Genomic DNA, 19,314 nt, shown 5'->3' on the forward strand with positions numbered 1-19,314 from the left:
AAGGGTCCACTGTCTACAGAGCACGACAGATGAGAATGCATCCACACAAGGAACAGTCAGGGTGAACTTTCGGAACTCCAGGATGGGGCAGAGGAGAGAAGGGATGGGGTGAGGAGAAAGCCTTCAAGCTGACAGACAGAAAACTGGTCCCACAAAGGCCCAATGGAGAACAGCTGGGAAATTCCCAGCAAGAAAACAAACCAGCGCCTACAAATATATTCAAACAAAGATTCTAAAGCCAGGCTGCTACCCCCAGGCAGCTGAGCAAGGAAGAACAGAGAACAAAGACCCTGCGACATACACAACCTCCCATTTATCTTCCATGGTCCTTCGCACGTGGAAGATATGCCTCTCCCCAAATAAGGTGAAAACTAAGAAAGAAAAGCACAAGACAGGAGGTTAGAGAGCCCTCGTAAGGGAGATAGATGCAGGAAACTAGGATCTAGCATAAGAGAAATGCAGAGGGAATCTCTCACCTATGGAGAACTGGGACACTGGTCCAGGAGCACACACCATGTCTGTTGGGAGGGCAGGGGTGGCAAGAGACCTGACCACATGGGAACAGGGGGAGGGAACTCGATGCTCAGCCCACACTGTGGTCAACACACAATGCCCAAAACTACAGGGAACAAGACAAACTTAAAAGAAAACAAGACACATACTTGGAGAAAAAGGAAGTACCCCAAACAAGACGAGCAAAAAGAATCTGCTTCCTGTCATTTTCATTGTATTTCAGGAGGAGTCGGAGCCAACAAACAAGTTGAAAGCACCTGCTGTGGAGAATAGGGCCTACTGTGTTTCCTAACATGATTTGCTCCAAATGAACAAACGGAGAGCTTTCACAAAGATACTAACACTACAAAAGCAAGAACACTGAGTGTTCAAATTCTATGTATCCTTTTATGTTTTCCTAGACGAGCTTAGGGAAAGTACACATTAACAGAATGATTCTAGAAACACCTTAACGCTCCATCTTGAGAGAAAAAGGTAAGAATCCCATAAGGGAAATAAATCCCAAAGTAGATTCTGATATTCAGAGCATGTTCATATAACCGTAAGAACCCAAGCCAGGACAACATGGGAAACTTTTATTTTGTACACAAATGATGAGTACTACAGGCCACAGTTAGAGAATCGACCTTCCCCCGCTAAGGAAAACCAACAGTCACAAAATTCGTCCTTACCTTCTCTTTCTTCCCAGGATGACAATTACAGTCTCGATCAATGTGCTCACCAACCACCACATCTGGTATCTCTCCCTTTTTTACTGGGACTGGGTTGTTACAAAGTGGGCACACTGGGACCTGAACATCCTAAAAATAATGATATAAGAGAATATTCCAGATTCAGACAATCAAAACTCGAAAGAAAAAGGTACAACAGCATAACGCATTGAAAATCACATAGTGAACACACACTGATCTTTCGACTACTTATTAGAAGGGGATACAGTTAACACAAAGGATTTACAGTAAGGGAACCTTAAAGATTCAGGGCAGAGCTGCCAAAGGTGGAATCCAGTGGAATTTAAACATGACAGACTATTACCTAACTGTGAAAATGACCCTGAAACAATTAGTAAAAGACAGCCAAGGAGAGAAGGTGGTGAAACTGATCTGGTCTCAGGGCAGCCTGGCTCTGTCCAGCATCATCTCAGTGAGTGGTGAAGCATCCCGAAGCCCTCAGAATGGAGAAAAAGAAGAAAACACTAGCCATAAAGACCCTCTGGTTGCCTTCAATTGTCAACAGCCTATCTAATCCTTTTGCGGCTCTCACACGCAGGGAGACTCACTCACCTGACAAGGGAACACACAGCTAGGCTGAGCTCTCAGGTACATAATGACCACCCAAGCCCAAGACTATGCAGCTCTGGAGGGAAGAACAAGGCACCCAGTGGCTACATGCCCAGCAGTTAGAGCCAAGGCAGGAGCTAAAGAAACTTAGCTCAGCAAGAAAACAGAGGTGACAACTGACATTCAAACAGATAATCACAGAATTAATGGGACCTACTGTCTGTAGGGGCTGAGCTGAAGGGTCACCCAGAAGTCAGATGACAAGTCTGCCAAATTGAGAAATAAAGCATTACTAATGATCTCTAACCAGACTCTCCCTATCTAGAGACATGAGGAGGTCACAGCCAACAAATAAACTGGGTCGTGTGGCCTAGTCATCGGGGCCTGGTAGATATGAGTCACCCTCCCCCACACCCTCATGATGACCTAGAAAATGCTGGAGGGTCAGACCTTGGCCAACACTAATGAAAGCATATAATAATGCTAAGTCATTCGTGTTTCTAACTGCCATTAGGGAAGCAGCAGTACAGACCCAAAGAAGTCACTAAAATAACCTCCGAACCACCAGAAACAAAATGAATATAGGCTGGGGGCCACATGCAAAGTCAGTCACAGAGGTATTACACCTCTGGACTCACACAAGTTGATTTTCTTAGAGTCCTGTTCATCTTCCTGTTTCTACCAGGTACTATTTGCCACTAAAAAGATTCCCAAGATGGGGCGTCTGGGTGGCTCAGTGGGTTAAAGCCTCTGCCTTCGGCTCAGGTCATGATCTCCGGATCCTGGGATTGAGCCCCACATGGGGCTCTCTCCTCAGCGGGGAGCCTGCTTCCTCCTCTCTCTGCCTGCCTCTCTGCCTACTTGTGATCTCTGTCAAATAAATAAATCAATTAAAAAAAAAAAAAAAGATTCACAAGACTGTAAAGTTACCCAGATAAGCATTTTTTTTTTAAAGGATTCTTTTTTTTTTTTTTTTTAAGATTTTATTTATTTATTTGACAGAGATCACAAGTATGCAGAGAGGCAGGCAGAGAGAAAGAGGGAGAAGCAGGCTTCCTGCTGAGCAGAGAGCCCGAAGCGGGGCTCGATCCTAGGACCCCGGGATCATGACCCGAACTGAAGGCAGAGACTTTAACCCACTGAGCCACCCAGGCACCCCCCAGATAAGCATTTTTTTAAAAAAGATTTTATTTATTATTTGGCAGACAGAGATCACAAGGAGGCAGAGAGGTAGGTGGGGGGGGGGGGAGGTGGGCGGGGGGTGGGGGGAGGCAGGCTCCCTGCTAAGCAGAGAGCCCGAAGCGGGGCTCGATTCCAGGACCCCGGGACCATGACCTGAGCTGAAGGCAGAGGCTTTAACCCACTGAGCCACCCAGGGACCCCCAGATAAGCATTTTTAATACCTCCCAGGTTAGATACCTTGTCAAGTATTTCTTGCACTTCACAAAGATACTCCTGTTTTTTTCTCAGCATAATGAATCAAAGAAACAGAATATTTTAACATGCAAAGCAAGCTTTGAAGGTTTAGGTACAATCTGACTTCAAGAGCCCCTAAAAATGAAACCTGTTGCTTTAGAGGTGTGCCATCTAGAACTCCCCATGATGGTGGAAACACGCCACATCTGCACTGTCCAACACAGTAGTCACTGGCCACATACGATCGCTGAACAACTGAAATGTAGCTAATGTGTCTGAGAAACTAGATCTTAAATCTCACTTCATTTGAATGAAATTATTAGCTATATGTGGCTAATGTCTACTACTTGGACAGCACAGCTTTAGACAATGAAAAACAAGACTCCTTGGAATAAAGTATGATAAATTACCTTTGTGAATGCAAAGGGACATTTATGTGCAGCACAAGTAAAATGGGCTTTACAGAAATCTTGTTTACATGCATCACATTTTAAGGGAAGAAAATCTAAAACAAAAAAACAATACCATTTTAAAAATTAGGACAAAAGAATTCTAGAGCACATTAAACAGGTATTTACCTACACTGATTTCTTTACACCTACCAAATATATCCTTGAGGAGAAAAACACGTGAGAAAAACTTCAGGGATCATAAATTTCACAATGCCAGCAAAACTGAAGAATTTATAAAGCTATCTTTTCTTTCTTTCTTTTTTTTAAAATTTAATTTCTTTTTTTTAGAGAGAGGCCACAGGGGGTAGGGGGAGGGCACAGAGAGAAACTTAAGCAGACTCCCCACTGAGCTCAGGAGCCCAACTCCAGGCTCCTTCTCACCAGCCTGGGCCAAAATCCAAGAGTTGGATGCTTAACTGACCGAGCCACCCAGGTGCCCCTATAAAACTACCTTTTCAAAAAAGACCCATCCCATGTAGTATCACAAATATATAATCAGCACACTTGTATCCACTTGGCCCTGGCCTTCAGCAGATGCTGAGTAACAGTACTGAATAGAACCCGAACCTCAGGCCAGCCTCTCAATATTGAAAAGCCACCAGAGCCAAGACCCAGAGAATAGCTAATTAATAAAAGTCTGTTCTTCCTGACTAAACAGCCAACAAAACACACATTGCCTATCAACATTCTCTTAATAGTGCTTACCTAGCTGTTTGCAAGTTTTTTCTGAACAATGCTTCCCCAAATCAGGGAACTCCATTATTTGGAAGTGTCCAAACACAGATGACAGAGAGATGGATCACCTACAAGAATTAAAACAGTTAGGTAAGGAAAGATGGCCATCATTTCAGTCCCCAGAGTTCATAACTTAGGGCTAAGAAAATAGACATGCTCTGTGGGAAGCATTCAATGCCCGAATCATCCTTGGCCCCCGCAGGGCAGTAAAGCATCACAAATTCTTGCTGCTTTTCAACAAAGAGAAAAAGAAGTTTGAGTACAAGTATGCTGATACTACAGAATCCACCCTATTAGGACAGCCACTGTTTCTTGGGTCTTTTAATTTCCTACCTGAAGAATCTCACCCGGAATTCAGGCTAAACCGTTCTGACTCACGCTGACAGGGGTTTTCCATATTCAACTTACACAAACGCCGGCCAAAAGTTGGGCCACAGTTTCATGGAGTGAGTATACTTGTTGACACACACAAAACCGTTGCCAGGCGCCAAATCACGGGAATTAGAAGAGCTTCAGCTCTGTCCCTGCTGTTCTCTACTCCCTCATGCATTGAGGTTTACTCAGAACTTGCTCCCTAATGACAACCCGGAGTTGATGAGGGAGAAGAGCAAGCACTTAACTCACGTGGAAACCAGGTGGACGAAGGGTGAAGCTACTGCGCTCCAGAGGGAACTGGAGTCCGTTAACAGGCCTCATGAGATAGATCCCTTCCAGGACCTAGCACCCACAACCCTCTCAAGAACCCCTCCCAGAAGTCAGGTCCGGAGGAACCACTCCGGGCAGCGTACGCCGTGCTGTCCCCAGCTCCCCCTCCCCCGCCAGAAGTCAGGTCCGGAGGGTTCACTCCGGGGAGCGTCTTCCGTGCTGTCCCCAGTTCCCCGCCCCCAGAAGTCAGGTCTGGAGGGTCCACTCCGGGGAGCGTCCGCCGTGCTGTCCCCAGTCTCCCCACCCCCCCGCTCCTCCCCTCGGATCGTGCCCCGACCGTCACGGATTCTCCACACCCTCAGAAAACGCTGTGACTCCCGTCCCAGCACCCACCCACTCCGGTTCCGAGCGCGCACGACGTCTCCACTGCCCGCACCCCGGAGCGCAGGCCGGCGGCAGGTGAGCCCGTCGCTGTCTCATCCGGCCCAGCCCCCGGCCGTGGGATCGTTCGGCTGGCACCTGGAGCCCTCCCAGCCCTGCGACCCGGGGCCCCGCACCCGTCCCCGGACCTGGCTTTAGTCGGGCGTCCGGGTGGCTGCGGAGCCGAGCAGGAGGCGGTGGAGACGGGAAGATGGATGTCCCTTCCAGCGGCCAGCCGCAGGGGACGAGTCCAAAAAGCCGGGGAAAATGGGATCCGACGAGCGGCACCCCGTCGTCCAAGCCCGCGGAAGTGCGAAGCATCGCATACCGCCAAAGCTCCGGCCATTTATTCGCTTCCTAAGGCTCAGAGAGACGCCCCTACCTGCCCGGCGCGCCCCGATAACGTCACCACCCGGCCGGCCAATCCCGCCCCGCGGAGGCTCGGCGTTCCCGGCGCGCCCAGATTACGTCATGGCCCGGCCGGCCAATCCCGACCTCCCGCGGCTCCGTGGACCCGCCACTCCTCGCTCCACCGCCTCCCTTCTCGAACAGTCCGGCCGCTTCTCGGAGCCGCTGAGTCACGGTGAAGTGGCTCCGCGCAGGCGCTCTTGGCCAACTGCGCGGCGCGGGAAAGCTGAGTCACGGCGGCGAAGCTGAGGCCCCCGGCAGACGTGCGGAGGGGCCGGCGGTACGGGGAGCAGCGCGCGGAGGGAGCCAGAGTCCGCGCCGCAGAGGGGACACCGCGAGGTACGCAGCCGGCACTGCCGAGCGGCGCCCCGAGTGGGGTAGGGGCCTTGACCCTGGGAAAGCTCTTGACGGAGAGCTTCCTTGTTCTTGCCTAGTGGGCTACCCGGGGGCTACCGCGGTCCCTTCACGGGTTTCTTCACCGCGGTTCCCTCATCGCGGTCCCCTCACTGGGTGCTCTCACTGCGGTCCCCTCCCCGGGTCCTCACTGCGGTCCTCTCACCGCGGTCCCCTCACCGGGTTCTCTCACTGCGGTCCCCTTAGCGGGTCTTCTCACCGCGGTGCCCTCACGGGTCCTCTCACTGCGGTCCTCTCACCGCCGTCCCCTTACCGCGTCTTCTCACCCCGGTCCCCTCAGTGGGACCCTCCCCGCATCACCTCACTGGTTCCGCTTCCCACGTCCCCTCACGGTGTTCTCTCTTCGCATCCCCTCACCATGTCCCTTCATCGGCCCCCCTCACCATTTCCCTCCACTGGGCACCCCCCCCCCCCGCATCCTTTCACTGGGTCCCCTCCCTGCCTCTCCTCACTGTGTCCCCTTTCTGCATATCTTCACTGGGACCCACCACAGTCCTCTCATGGGGTCACTTTACCATATCTCCTTATCGGTTCCATTGCGCCCTCCTGCCCACTCCCCCAAATCTACGTGGTGGGTTTTCTGTCTCCCAGCGGGTTACTGTGTGAAGTCTCAGCGAACTGAATGAGCGGATGCTTTGGGGGTACCTGGTCAAGTTCCCTGGAAGCCTCTGGCCACGCCCAGCTGTCATGGCCTAACCTTGTTTTATGTGTGTTTCTGTTTAAAGACAACTTGCACTGATGTGTTGTTGATTTGTTCACATTGAACTCATGGCCAGCAGTGCTGTATGTAAGTCATGCCCGAACCCAGCCTGTCTGCGGCTCTTCTCTGTAAGGTACATCGCAGCCCTGGTACTTAGGAAACCGGACAGCCCTTAAGCACCAGCTTAAGGGCCACTTGAAACTGCAAGATTGCCACCAGAAAGGCCAAAAATGTGAAGACCGTAACACTAAATAGGCAACGGAATGGAAGCTTATTTACCGTATCAGTGCTGGAACAAGAAAGGCCAGTGTCATGTCCCACCCTGACTGGAGGTGTGTTTTCTCAGGCAACTCAAGTTTTTTGCCACTCAGCACATGCTGGCCAATAATTGCTGAAGTACCGCAAGTACTGATTTTGGAGTTACAAATAAATTTTAGCAGATAGGCAAGTTCACAAATAACAAGAATCGTGCATGTGTGTGTGTTCGTACATGTACATACCCATTTTCCTTAGTCTTTTTCTGAACCATTTGAGAATGTGCTATAGACATGATTCTCCATCACCTGAAATGTTTGCATGTATATTTCCCCAGAGCAGACACCCCTACATAACCAGTCTGTAACCATCCATATGAGGCAGTCAGTATCAAAGTGATATTAAGGTCCAGTCCACAGACTCCATTGGTCTTTTCCAACTGTCAGTGTCTCTTTTTTCCTTTTTGTTTCAGGGTCCCATCCATGATCATATGTGCAGTCTCCTTCATGCTGGGACAGGTCTTCCGTCCTTCTTGTCCCTAATAATTTTTATTAAAGACCACAGACTTATGCATATGAGATGTCTCTGAGTCTGTGGATGTTTCCTGAGGACCAAATGCAGGCCATGTTTATTGGTAGGAATACCTCGGGAATGGTGCTGTGCCACAACACATCTTATCACGGGTGATACTCATCTTCTCATCTTGATTACCTAGTCCTGTAGATGTCTGCTCAGTTTCTCCTTTTTTTTTTTCATTTGTAAATTGATTAGTATTTTGTAGGGAGATATTCCAAAATCCCACCCTTATTTTATTCTTTATTACCCTTTGCCTGATGACATGAAGTTTTATCAGTGACTTGGCTGGATCACTACAGTCATTGCCAAAGAATGCTTTTTATTTTTTAAACTATATTTTTAATAAAGTAAGCTCTACACCCTGTGTGGGGCTTGAACTCACAACCCTGAAATGAAGAGTCACCTGCTTTACCACTGAGCCAGCCAGATGCACCCCAAATAGTGCTTTTTAAAATTTCCATTGTTCATCTCACATTTTTTAGTTGGCATTCTATAAGGAAGAGGATTCCCTTTTGTTTGTTTTTTATTTGTTTATATCAGTATGGACACATGGATTTCTCTCTTATTCAGTGGTCATGCCCTATTGCTGTCATTGTTCATTTAACTGGCTCTTGGGTCTTTCTGACATGTCCCTGTCATCCTGTCATTCTTGCTCCCTTCCTTGCCTAGCCTTTTCTCCAAGGAGCTTTGTTTCTTCTTAGTGGAGGATGGTATTTAGAAATCAAGATTTGAGGGATGCCTGGGTAGCGTCTGTCTTCAGCTCAGGTCGTGATCCATGGGTCCTAGGATCAAATCCCACATTGGGCTTCTTCTTCATCAGAGAGTGTATTTCTCCCTCTGCTTTCGGCTCCCCCTGCTTGTGCACATGCTCACTTGCACTATCTTCCCCCTCCCTACTCCCAGCCCACAAATAAATAAAATCTTTGAAAAAAAAAAATCAAGATTGGAGTGTGTGGTGTGCTTATTGCTACTAGGGTGTCATTGTTTTGAGATCTCAGTTGCAAGGAAATGTATGTATATTTGCTTATATTTACATACATATCTATAATTGCCTATACTTGTATTTATATTTTTTAGGAAAACATATCCTTTTGATTCCAATCCAACACATCAGGATTTTTGGAATCTTCTCTTTTTATGTTTATAAATAAGTTCTCCAGCAATAAAAACCCAAGTTTCATTATTCTATTTTCTTATTTTTCAGTCTTTGTATTTGCTTAAATTAGAAACCACTCTGGCCATCATTTCCACCTCCACACCTGCTTTGTGCTCACTCCCTCAGCACTCCACATCCTTGAGCAGTTGTAGGCACTGCTTCCACAAACTCCCTCCCTGATCTTCAAATTGGTCAAAATCCAGTGCCAGTCAAACCCTTCAATTTTATTCCAGAAGGATTCTTTAAAAGAAGATAATTTACTAAGGAAGCATAAATACAAATACAAGCTTTTAAGATCATCGTCATTTGTGGGTCAAAAATCCTCTGTGTATTATTATCTTTTTTCAACAGTCCTAGTGTAGAACTTTAATTTCTCAGATCTTCTGATAAATGTAAATACCCCCTACTTCAATACTATAGATACTTAGATTTCCAAAAGTGAAGAATGGTAAGTAACAAGAGTGTTAAAAAAATAAGTTATAATCAAATGAATCAATTACTATCAGAAAGAGGGTTAGATATTGCCCTTTCCTGTAAATTTTATGCCAAATGTTGAAGTGAAGAATCTTTTTAGAGCAATATATTCCCAGATTATGTGGGTCTTGCTACAACCAATTTTAACACTAAGATGTAAAGTTTCATATACACATTAACTACTGAGTTTTAGAGGAGAAATTCAAATTCTTGCATGGAATCAAATTTGCCATTCTGCAAATTCCTAATTTTGCACTTGGTAGTATATTTCTTATTGCTGCTGTAACAAATACTGCAAGTTAAGTGGCCTAAAACACAGACTTAACTATCTTACTGTTCTGGAGGTCAGAAGCTGAAAATTCATCTCATAGGCCTAAAATCAAGAGGTTAAAGCAACGTTCTTTCTAGGGGCTGCTGAACATATCTTCCATGCCTTTTCCAGCTTCTTAAGGTTGGCCATAATCTTTGGCCCATCACATCATCTCAACCACTACTTCCATTACCACACCTTGTCTGACTCTTATTCTCCCCCCTTTCGCATAAAAGGATTATATTGGGCATGCCTGTGCAATCTAATATTATCACCGCACTCAGGATCCTTAACATGACCATGTCCACAAAATTTATTTTGACATGTGAAATAACAGATTCGTGGTTCCAGGGATTGGGACATGGACACTGGCGGGGGAGGTGGGGCACTATGCTGCCTACCATAGGTAGTGACCACACTGCCAAAGGAAAAAACAAGATTACCTTTTTTTTTTTTTTTGAGAGAGAGAGAGAATCAGAGCCAGAGACAGGTCTCAATCTCAGGACCCTGAGATCATGGCCTGAGCAGAAATCAAGAGTGGGATGCTTAACTGAGCCATTCAGGCACCCCCAAGATTACACTCTTTAAAAGTAAAAATTTTAAAGTATTTCAGTGTTTTATCTCTTTCTCAAAATGTAAAAAAGTATTTCATGCAAAACATCCAAATTTTGAATAAATGTTTTCTAAACAGCCAGATTAATAAATGAATTTTATTTATTTTTTTTTTTAAAGATTTTTATTTATTTATTTTACAGAGAGCGATCACAAGTAGGCAGAGAGGCAGGCAGAGAGAGAGAGGGGAGGAAGCAGGCTCCCTGCTGAGCAGAGAGCCCGATGCGGGACTCGATCCCAGGACCCTGAGACCATGACCTGAGCCGAAGGCAGCGGCTTACCCACTGAGCCACCCAGGCGCCCCATAAATGAATTTTTAACCAAAGAAAAATGTAGTTGGTTGGATACTATCTCACCTCCCCAGACACAGACACAATAGTCACATGTGTGCACACAAACGTGGATGGGCATTTGCATGCCTTGTGAGAACCAGAATTTGCCCACAGCACGAGCTGGCACATGGGGAGTGTCAGGAGAAGATGTGAGAGTGGACACCCAAAGGCTTTACTGGGGAGTGCACTTGGTCTACCTTTGCTATTCTTTTTGGTTCTGATTTGGCTAAGACCACACCAAATTGTTGTGGGAACAAAAATTTACCAAGCCGGATTTTTAAAACGCAGCTTTTGCCTTTAACTGAAGTCTGCATTCATACAAAAAGTTGTCACTGAGCAGAAGTTACGGGACCTCCATACATCTGAGCTTCTTACCACGTCAAGATTAAGGACTTCCTAAGATGCCCTCTGAGAACTGCCTTGTCAGCAGGGAAGGAAGGACCTTGTAGTATTCGTGACGCTCCACAGGGGAGCAGAGACAGACCTTGGAGCCTGCTTCAAAGGAAGAGGCTACAGTGCATGACCAGCTATACATTCCTCTATCAAGGGGCCAAGTGTTCTTCACCAACAGGTCACTGTTCTGATCTCTATTTTAAATACAGACCACCAAAGTATAGAAATGTCCGAAACACAGGCTCCTGAATACACATTTGCAATTCTTTCTCTGCTACCTATACTAGCTAGTGATGAGAGTGGAGAGGCAGGCAGGGACAGACCATGCAGACTTTATCTTGAATGTACTGGACAGGGCACAAAATTTACATATACTTCACACAGCTATACAAAAAATAATTTAAGTTTCTCTGTTTTCTAAAATGGAACTCAGCTTTCTTTTGGAGCCTCCAGACTGGCACGGGCCAACAGCTGTTCCTGTCGGTTAGCATAGCCCAGCCTGCTGTTTTTGTTCGTTGTCCATCGGGGTGCAGTTCATCTGCACCTCAGTCACTGTTGGGCTCCAATCTTGGTCATTCCAAGCCTTCTTCCTCCAACTACTTCCTTTCTCCTTTGGTGCCATCTGGGGTTGGGGAAGCTGGATAGATAATCTCATGGCAGCAGAGGCTCTAGCATACATGCCAGCCAGTTCCTCCCTGGCCCATGCAGGTGGTGAGACCTGTCCCACCACCTCTGCTCATGGGTAGCTTTTGCTGCTGCTGGCCTCTTATGAGCTCATTGCATGCAATGTCAACCTGTCCAGACCCTAGGTTACATCTGTTTCAGTGACCCTCTCAGGGCCCCATGCCAGTGCGCATGGGGATTTGGGAGTTTCCTATAGCTTTTATGAGGACTCTGGTTCTGGAAGCACCACCTCAAGTCTTCTCCCTATCTGACCACATCCTAGGTATCCTCTTCTGCACTCTCCCTGCATTGGCACAGAGAAGTGTGCCTGTTCCGAAGGTAGAGGGGGAAACCAGGCATAGACCCCTCTACTTTTATATTACCCCTCTACTCATCTGAATTGTTTGTCACCTCAACTGAGGGTTGTAGGACGAGCATCGGGTCCATTCTCAGGGACCCAGACAGGTGTCTTCTCTTTCAAAGTTCTTCAAACTTCTCCCCAGCCCTGGAGATAATTTTCTCCCTATGTTACAAAAAGTTTCTCTCACATCCTATCTTTGGGTTTCTTGCTTTAGGGTAAGTCTCCAAAGCTTGGGCTCCTGGTTCCTTTTTCTCTCTCTTAAAAGTCTTGCTTTTAAGACTGTAGCTTGCTATGAGCTCTTAGAATTTTAGGTTTAAAACTCAGAACTGAGCAATAACTTCTTTGGGCAGACCTTTCTTTGCAGCGATGAGTGTCACCTCCTGGCCTAGTCTGGATGGTGGAAAACTTCTCAATAATGGAGAAGCAAAAATACATTGACATTATACTCCCCCACACATTGTTCAGCACATTTGTTCAGCTGCGGTATGTGTAAGACAGATTGAAGAGAAGCAGGAGCAGAAATGGGAGAGCAAATAAGCTGTTACTGCAGTCTAGGTAAGAGATGACAGTGACCACAGAAATGTAGAAACCTTACTCATCTTCACAGCTTCTTCTTTAGGTAGGGCATGAGCATGTGATCCAGGTTTTCAGGGGAAAAGGGCCTTCTGGAAAAAGATTAATAAAAAAGAGATACTCATTAGAACAAACCCATTTTCAGTAAGGTATTTGGGGGATGCTTGGAAATAGTAACCTTTTCACTAACAGGAAGGGCCAGCATTAAGGACCATGTCCTTATGCTGAGCTGACAGAGGAGAAATGTGGAAGGAGCCAGGTAGAGATGGTCATGTTGAGTTGCTGATTGGCTTCCTTGCCTCTGGACTTCCTGTAATATGAGATTACACACATTCTTATTGTTCAAGATTTTTTTTTGTCATTTTTCCTATTGGTAGCCCAAAATACTGCTACCTATAATAGAAAAATTATTTCAATTCAGGACATACCAGCTATGAGACAAAAGAGAAAAGTGGGCAAATAAGCAATTGGATACATGCATCTGGGACTCAGAGAAGAGGTCCAGCCTGGGAACTAAAGTTTTGAGTCATCAGCATACAGCGTGTTGATGAGATTGTCTTGGGGAGGACAAGATATGGAGGAGAAGAGGATGCAGGCCTATACCTTAGGAAAGCCAGTGCTGGAAAACCAGACTGAGAATGAGCAACCAGAGAACTCAGGAGGGAAAAAAGGAGAGGAAGCCAAGGGACGATGAAGATTTAAAGAGGGAGAATTGGCTAACTGAACAAGACAAAACCTGCAAGTCTACTGGGGTTTGTGATGAAGAGGTCACCATTGTTCTGGAATGGTCCCAGACACAGAAGAGGAAGTCAGACAACTGGGTGAATAGGATAAGGTGAGGGAATGGAATCTGGATGAAAGAAGCCAAGAAGCTCTTACCCATAAAGGAAAACAGTGAAGTACATTCTTCTGGTCCCACTCTACTGGCCTAGCCCGGTTCAGGTGACATCCCACTGCCCCTTTCCACAAGACACTCTCTCTTGCTCTGACACATAGTCAATATTACCTTTACATTTGTAACTCATATCCTCAACAAATATTTATTGGGTGCCTGCTGTGTACACAGAACCCTGTTTGGCTTCAAGAAAAATATAAGAAAAGATTAAATGGGGTCCCTGTCTTTTCCCGGGAGCTTATAGTTTTGATTGTGGAGAAAAAAAAGGCCCACATCCTGAAACAACTGGACATTAAGTGTAAACATTGTATTTATGAGGTTGCAGGGCAGAGGCTGTAATCACTATTGGTGATCAGAGAATAAAAACTTCCCAGAGCAAGCCTGAAAAATTGGGGCTGGACTATGTAGGCAATTTCACAGTGGTGGTGGGGGGTGGTCCAGCAGATCCTTAAAGACAGGGGATGTGAACTGGGGAGGGAACTGCTGAAGCCAAGCCATATGTCTGCCAGGATTTTTGGTTGCAGATAACAAGAACTCACTTCAAAATAGATTTTTCCCAGAAGGGGAATTTATTGGCTCCTAGACTTGAGATGTGCCTGGATCCAGGAATTTAGACAAGGTCCTCCCCCACCTGCCCTCTGAATGTTGGCGTCTCTGTTCTATGGCAGAACAGCTTCCTCTTGTGACAGAAGCATAGTTGTCAGCAACCTGGGCTACAGAGACACTTTTGGGGGGTGAAAATGGGGTGCTGCTAATAGTTTCCTTGGGACAATAGACTATAAGCTGGGATCCTGCTAGGAAAACTAGGACACGAGATTACCATAAACTAATGTTCACTATGTGGCCACTGTCTGACAGCCCTGCCAGAATCACATGAAATGAGGGAGAGACAGTACTCCAAAGACACTGTGCCATTACCAGATGAAGGAGGAACAAGAATGTTGGAATCCTAAAAACGATGGTATCCACTATTCATCATGAGTTGGCAATTCAGGGAAAAAAAGAGAAATAGACCAACGAGTAAAGCACAAATTTCAAAGTTAAGCTTACTAGATAAAGATAGAAGATTTAGAATTTGAGGGAGAGAAATCTGAACTTCATTTGACTGGTAAGGAAGACAGAACTTTGTCCAAGGAATTTGTACATATGACGGATGTCTGGGGAGACAAATCTAGGAATGAATTTCAGGATATTTGAGAGGTTCAGAGAGGAGCTAGGGTTGTATGGCTGGAGTCCTGAACTGTTGAGTGTGCTGGTATGGTGGAGGGAGCTCGTACAGTAAAGAAAAGGATATAAATTCAGGACGTAGGTGACAAAAACAAAAAGAACCAGGAGACCTCCTTGGCTTATTGGGCATGAAGAACAGGGAAGAAACAGGCACACCAGTTCAAGCTTGGAGAAGCTGAAGTGGCAGGAATGGGGAGGTTTTTGGAGGTAGCAATTTGGCAGTGAGGCGGGTCTCTTGGGGTCATGTTGAGTTCTGACGAAGTTGTATGAATGGGGAGGACACAGAATTAAAACTGGAATTCTATTTAAGGTCAAGTTAATGAATAAAGTGTCCCCAAAAGAGAGTAAGAAGTGGCTGGAATCAGGAGGGAGGAGGGCCTGCAACTAGGTAACAGGAGGAGAAGGAGGAAACAGAAAACCTATAGCAGAATTGGAAAAGAATGCTGAAGCAGCGTAGAAGAGAGGCCACAGGTGACAAGCAGTACCCTGTGCTGTGCTGAATCCCACATGAGGACCAGAAGTCTGCAGGAAGTTTACCTAGACGGATATTTACAACTTTGAAGAATGGTCTTATATGGTCTAACATTCAGGATACTTGGGGTTATGCTATGTAACAGACAATCCCAAAGTCAATGCAGTTTAAAACAACAAAGGTTTATTCCTGCTCAGATGTCCTGTCCCTGATGTATACAAACTCTGCTCCACATTGTCCTCACCTTCTAAGCCTGGGATGACAGAGTGATCAATACTGGAAGTCTTGCTAGTTGCCTAGGCAGAAAGAAAAAATTGGCCGCAAGAGCTTGCCACTGGTCTTAAATCCTCCTGCCTGGAAGTCTCAGAGCTCACTGGTTGAAGCCAGGCCCACACCCCAGCAGGGGGTCCAGAAAGCAGTCCCAGCAGGTGCCCAGAAGGGAAGAACTAAAATATTTGTCCTCGAGGAACAATGATTAGTGTGGTGGTAGAGGTTGGAGGTGAGGCTGTAGGAGGGGAACAGAGAAATTCACTTATCTGATGCTCAGTTGTATAGCTGCTCTACTAGAGATATAATTCTTGTGTTAGACTGTAATCCCCTGAGGACAAGGACTGTGCCCTTTAACCCTTTGTCGATGGTGCTTATGCACCTCGTCGTGTTAGGTATGCTCCTTCAGGTGACAAAACTAGAAAGAGATGCTCCGATGACATCAGCGCTTCACCCTAAGGACTCTCAGGGAGGAAGGGGAAGTGTCTTAGTGCAGCCTTAAGAGAAGGAAATGTGTCTCCTCAAATTCTTAGTGGCCACATAGACGTTTACATGGGGTGGCCTCATGATGAGTACAACAATGACGTAAATTCAAGTAAGGCCAATTTTCCTACTGGAGACTGTCAGAGGAGCACTAGGAGCAAAGACCTTCTGGGTGGGATTGCAGACCCCTGCTGCCAGGACTTGCAGATGGTAGCCAGTATGAGTACTCTGTCCTCTAAGTGACATCGTTGTAGGTCTCTGCAAAGGCTTTGGCTCTGTGAATCTGAGAGTCACAGAGGGAGGCATGATACTTTGAGTCGAAATTGCCAACAGAAATCAAACTGTATTCCCCCAGACACGTGAGCAGAGCATAAATATTTCATAGACACGAAGTCAGCTAGACAGAGATTTTAATTCCAGAAAGTGATCATAAAGTAAACTACAGGAGATGCGGCTTATGATTTGCCTCATGACACATTTTTAAGTAAGCAAAAGCCCTGTGGAATAAAAATACACTTGCTCAGGCTCCCCAGCGAATGGAAAGCAGTTGAGTGGAGCAGAGATGCACTAATACTTTCTTTCTCCATCTCTTAATTTTGTGATGCGTGGTTATCTACCATATGGGACCCTTTGTATCATAGAACTTGTGTCACATGACTCTTCCATAGTCCATCCTTCAATAACAAACCAGGACAAGATCTTCTGTTTCAATATCTTTCTATATATTGTTAGAAATTACCTTGGAGAACCCTTTGCTCAGTGCCCATTGAGCCCCCAACAGTGAGGAGTTAGTGCCTGCTTGTTCGTAATTTTCCATGTAAAATGTGGTGTATGACTGGAAATGTAAATGCAAAATTAGTGAAAAAAAAAAGTGAAAGGGAGCCTGCATTGAAAATGTGGCAGAAACACTCACCCTTGTGAGGACCTTTCAAACCTCCTGTTAGAATGATTCCACTAGTATCACCATACAAGCAAAGCTGTGCCTGGACTTCCTTTAACCTCCAGCATCACATCCTTTGCATGGGGCACTCACCTGTTGCCGTGAGATGGATCCAAATACTCTTCTTCCCACCGTGAGGAATCTTTGGGTCCAGTGGGTGGTTGGAGTTGGAAACCTCTGGAAATGATGTTGTATCCTTGGCAAACCATGCTGTTGATCGTGGGTCTCCCTGAGTGGGTGTCAGTGGAAGACAAGCAGGGACGGTACCAGGCCTGCAAGGAAGACTTGGGCAAATGAATGTGAGTGGGAAACTGGGAAGTCCACACAAATTTTGTGGCTCATTTAGCAGTGTTTACTTGCACTTGCTTCTTGGTCTTCAGTAGTGTTAATGTTTGAGGCGCCTGGGTGGCTCAGTGGGTTAAAGCCTCTGCCTTTGGCTCAGGTCATGATCCCAGGGTCCTGGGATCAAGCCCTGCCTCCCTGCCAAGCAGAGAGCCTTCTTCCTCCTCCTCGCTCTCTGCCTGCCTCTCTGCCTACTTGTGAGCTCTGTCTGTCAAATAAATAAAATCTTTATAATAAAAAAAAAAGAAGTTTTAATGTTAGGGGGAGCTGGCCCAGGGATGCAGGCCCCTCTGAGCTGGCTTTACAGTTCTTCTGTTAAAATAATTTTAATTTAAAACTTAAAGTTGGTGCTCCCTTTGTCTGCTTGATAACAAGATTTTGATTTCTTTTGCAAGCCTGTCGAGAAAGCACCCAGTTGCTATATCTTGGAGCAGAGCAGCAACGGCAGCTGCCCTCATTACTTAATGGGAAGCAAACCCCCATCTGTTCCCTCATTTCCACTGAGGGAGGCATGAAAGTGCCTTGTGGGCTATATACACTTCCCTGAAATTGAAAAATCTGGCAACTTCTATAACTACAGGTAAAACTATCTTGATTCACAGAGATGTCACCATGCAAGGAGATGGCCACTGGTATCGAGGCATCAGGTTGCTGTCTGAAATGGAGAAGAGCATATAGCAGTATAAGGTAGGGAACAGCACGTTATTTTGAATTTAAGTTTTTATGCTGTACCAACTGGGAGAAATAGGAAATGTGTTTTTAACTGATTATTTGTGGCCACCATCTCCATCTTTGGGCATCACGGGACATCATTCTCACATGGCTTAGAAAATCTGCCTGTTTTCACGTAGCAATAGTTATACTCACTTCACAGCATTGTGGTATTTCCACTTTAGCACTGGTGTTCTTTACTTTTAAATGTCACCCTGATCTGGTCACTGCTGAGGATCCCTAGTCTTAGGACCATGAGAACTCAGGAAAAAGAATCTAGTTCAGGATGAAATAACAATGATGCAGAATCTCCAATTTGTTTCCAACTTTGTGTTGGTTCCTGAGTGGGTTCTGAATAAGTAATAATCATCCTGATTTCCCAGTGACTTGATGTTCCATTTCTGGCCAGGCCCCTTTGCTACCCTCTTGAATCGCTGCGTTAAATATTAAAGCCGCCTGCGCCCTGGTGGCTTCATCCTGGAGGCAGCGGCAGGGTTGTTGTGGAATAACTCCTCCTGGTTGGCTGCTGGATTTGTTCATTAGTTTAAGCCATGCATATTGGCTAGGACTGCAACATTGTCTCTTTTTGCACAAATACTAGTTTTAAATGAGGAGACATCAATGACCCATCGGCCCAGCCCTGAGGAAAGGGAAGGCTCTGGTTCTTTGCAGTTGCCACACCTAGTGCTGGGCACGGACCAGGTGGGCTTTGGGACACCCTGTGCCTTCCTCCCTTCAGCCCGGCAGGAACATTTAGGCCATCCCTGCCAGGGATCTGTTGGAGGCCTGCTTCATGCAACATACTTCACTGGGTACTGTCAGGAGAGCAAGGAAGCACAAGATTTGAGCTTGAAAGCTGCTTGGAGAGTGAATACATGTATATTTGAAAACAACAACAATAACAACAAAACCCAACAGTCCCACCTCAAAGCAACGCCCAGTGCAGAGAGGATGAATCATACGGACGAGATGCTGCGGATGTCTGCAGGATGGGGAGCAGTTACACAAGGTGAGTCTTCGACAAGGACGTGAACTTGGAAATATGTGCAGGGGAGAAGGGGGTCACACTGTGGGCATGGCATAGGGGGCGTAGACTCCTCAGCAGAGCCCAGCGATGTCAGCGGGCAGTGCTCACCCTGAGGGCCCCGCTGCCGGGGCGAGTCTGCTCTGGGCCTTGGAGTCTTTGAGGAAAACAGCCCTCCTGAGTCAGATTTGAATGAAGGGCCCGACCCTGCACACTTTTCCCAGAGGGACTCAGGTCTGTTTTCAGTGTTGTTCCTACAGACTTT

At 46.2% G+C, this 19,314-nt stretch overlaps 1 protein-coding gene and 1 long non-coding RNA gene across 6 annotated transcripts in view; one reads left to right on the top strand and one right to left on the bottom strand.

Annotated features, from left to right (window-relative positions):
• ZFAND2A (zinc finger AN1-type containing 2A) overlaps nucleotides 1-19,314 on the bottom strand; it is a 123,856-nt gene that overhangs the window by 4,966 nt on the left and 99,576 nt on the right. For all 4 annotated transcript variants that reach the window (XR_014306337.1, XM_082714069.1, XM_082714070.1 and 1 more), the window contains exons 2-5: nucleotides 5,611-5,839; nucleotides 4,367-4,464; nucleotides 3,620-3,714; nucleotides 1,185-1,313 (exon numbers count right to left, since the gene is read on the bottom strand). Coding sequence is in view for 3 of the 4 variants with exons in the window: in XM_082714069.1 (XP_082570195.1) it covers nucleotides 1,185-1,313; nucleotides 3,620-3,714; nucleotides 4,367-4,421 (279 nt within the window). In the remaining variant the exon portion in view is untranslated. The remainder of the gene's footprint in view (nucleotides 1-1,184; nucleotides 1,314-3,619; nucleotides 3,715-4,366; nucleotides 4,465-5,610; nucleotides 5,840-19,314) is intronic.
• Nucleotides 5,850-8,755, top strand: LOC309854674. 2 transcript variants are annotated; one of them, XR_014306343.1, is made up of 2 exons: nucleotides 5,850-6,208; nucleotides 6,875-8,755. It is a non-coding gene; the product is annotated as an uncharacterized lncRNA (long non-coding RNA). The 2 variants fall into 2 exon arrangements; XR_014306344.1 differs by having other exon boundaries at nucleotides 7,009-8,755.

Source organism: Mustela nivalis, assembly GCF_964662115.1.
Source record: "Mustela nivalis genome assembly, chromosome: 19".
NCBI lineage: Eukaryota > Metazoa > Chordata > Mammalia > Carnivora > Mustelidae > Mustela > Mustela nivalis.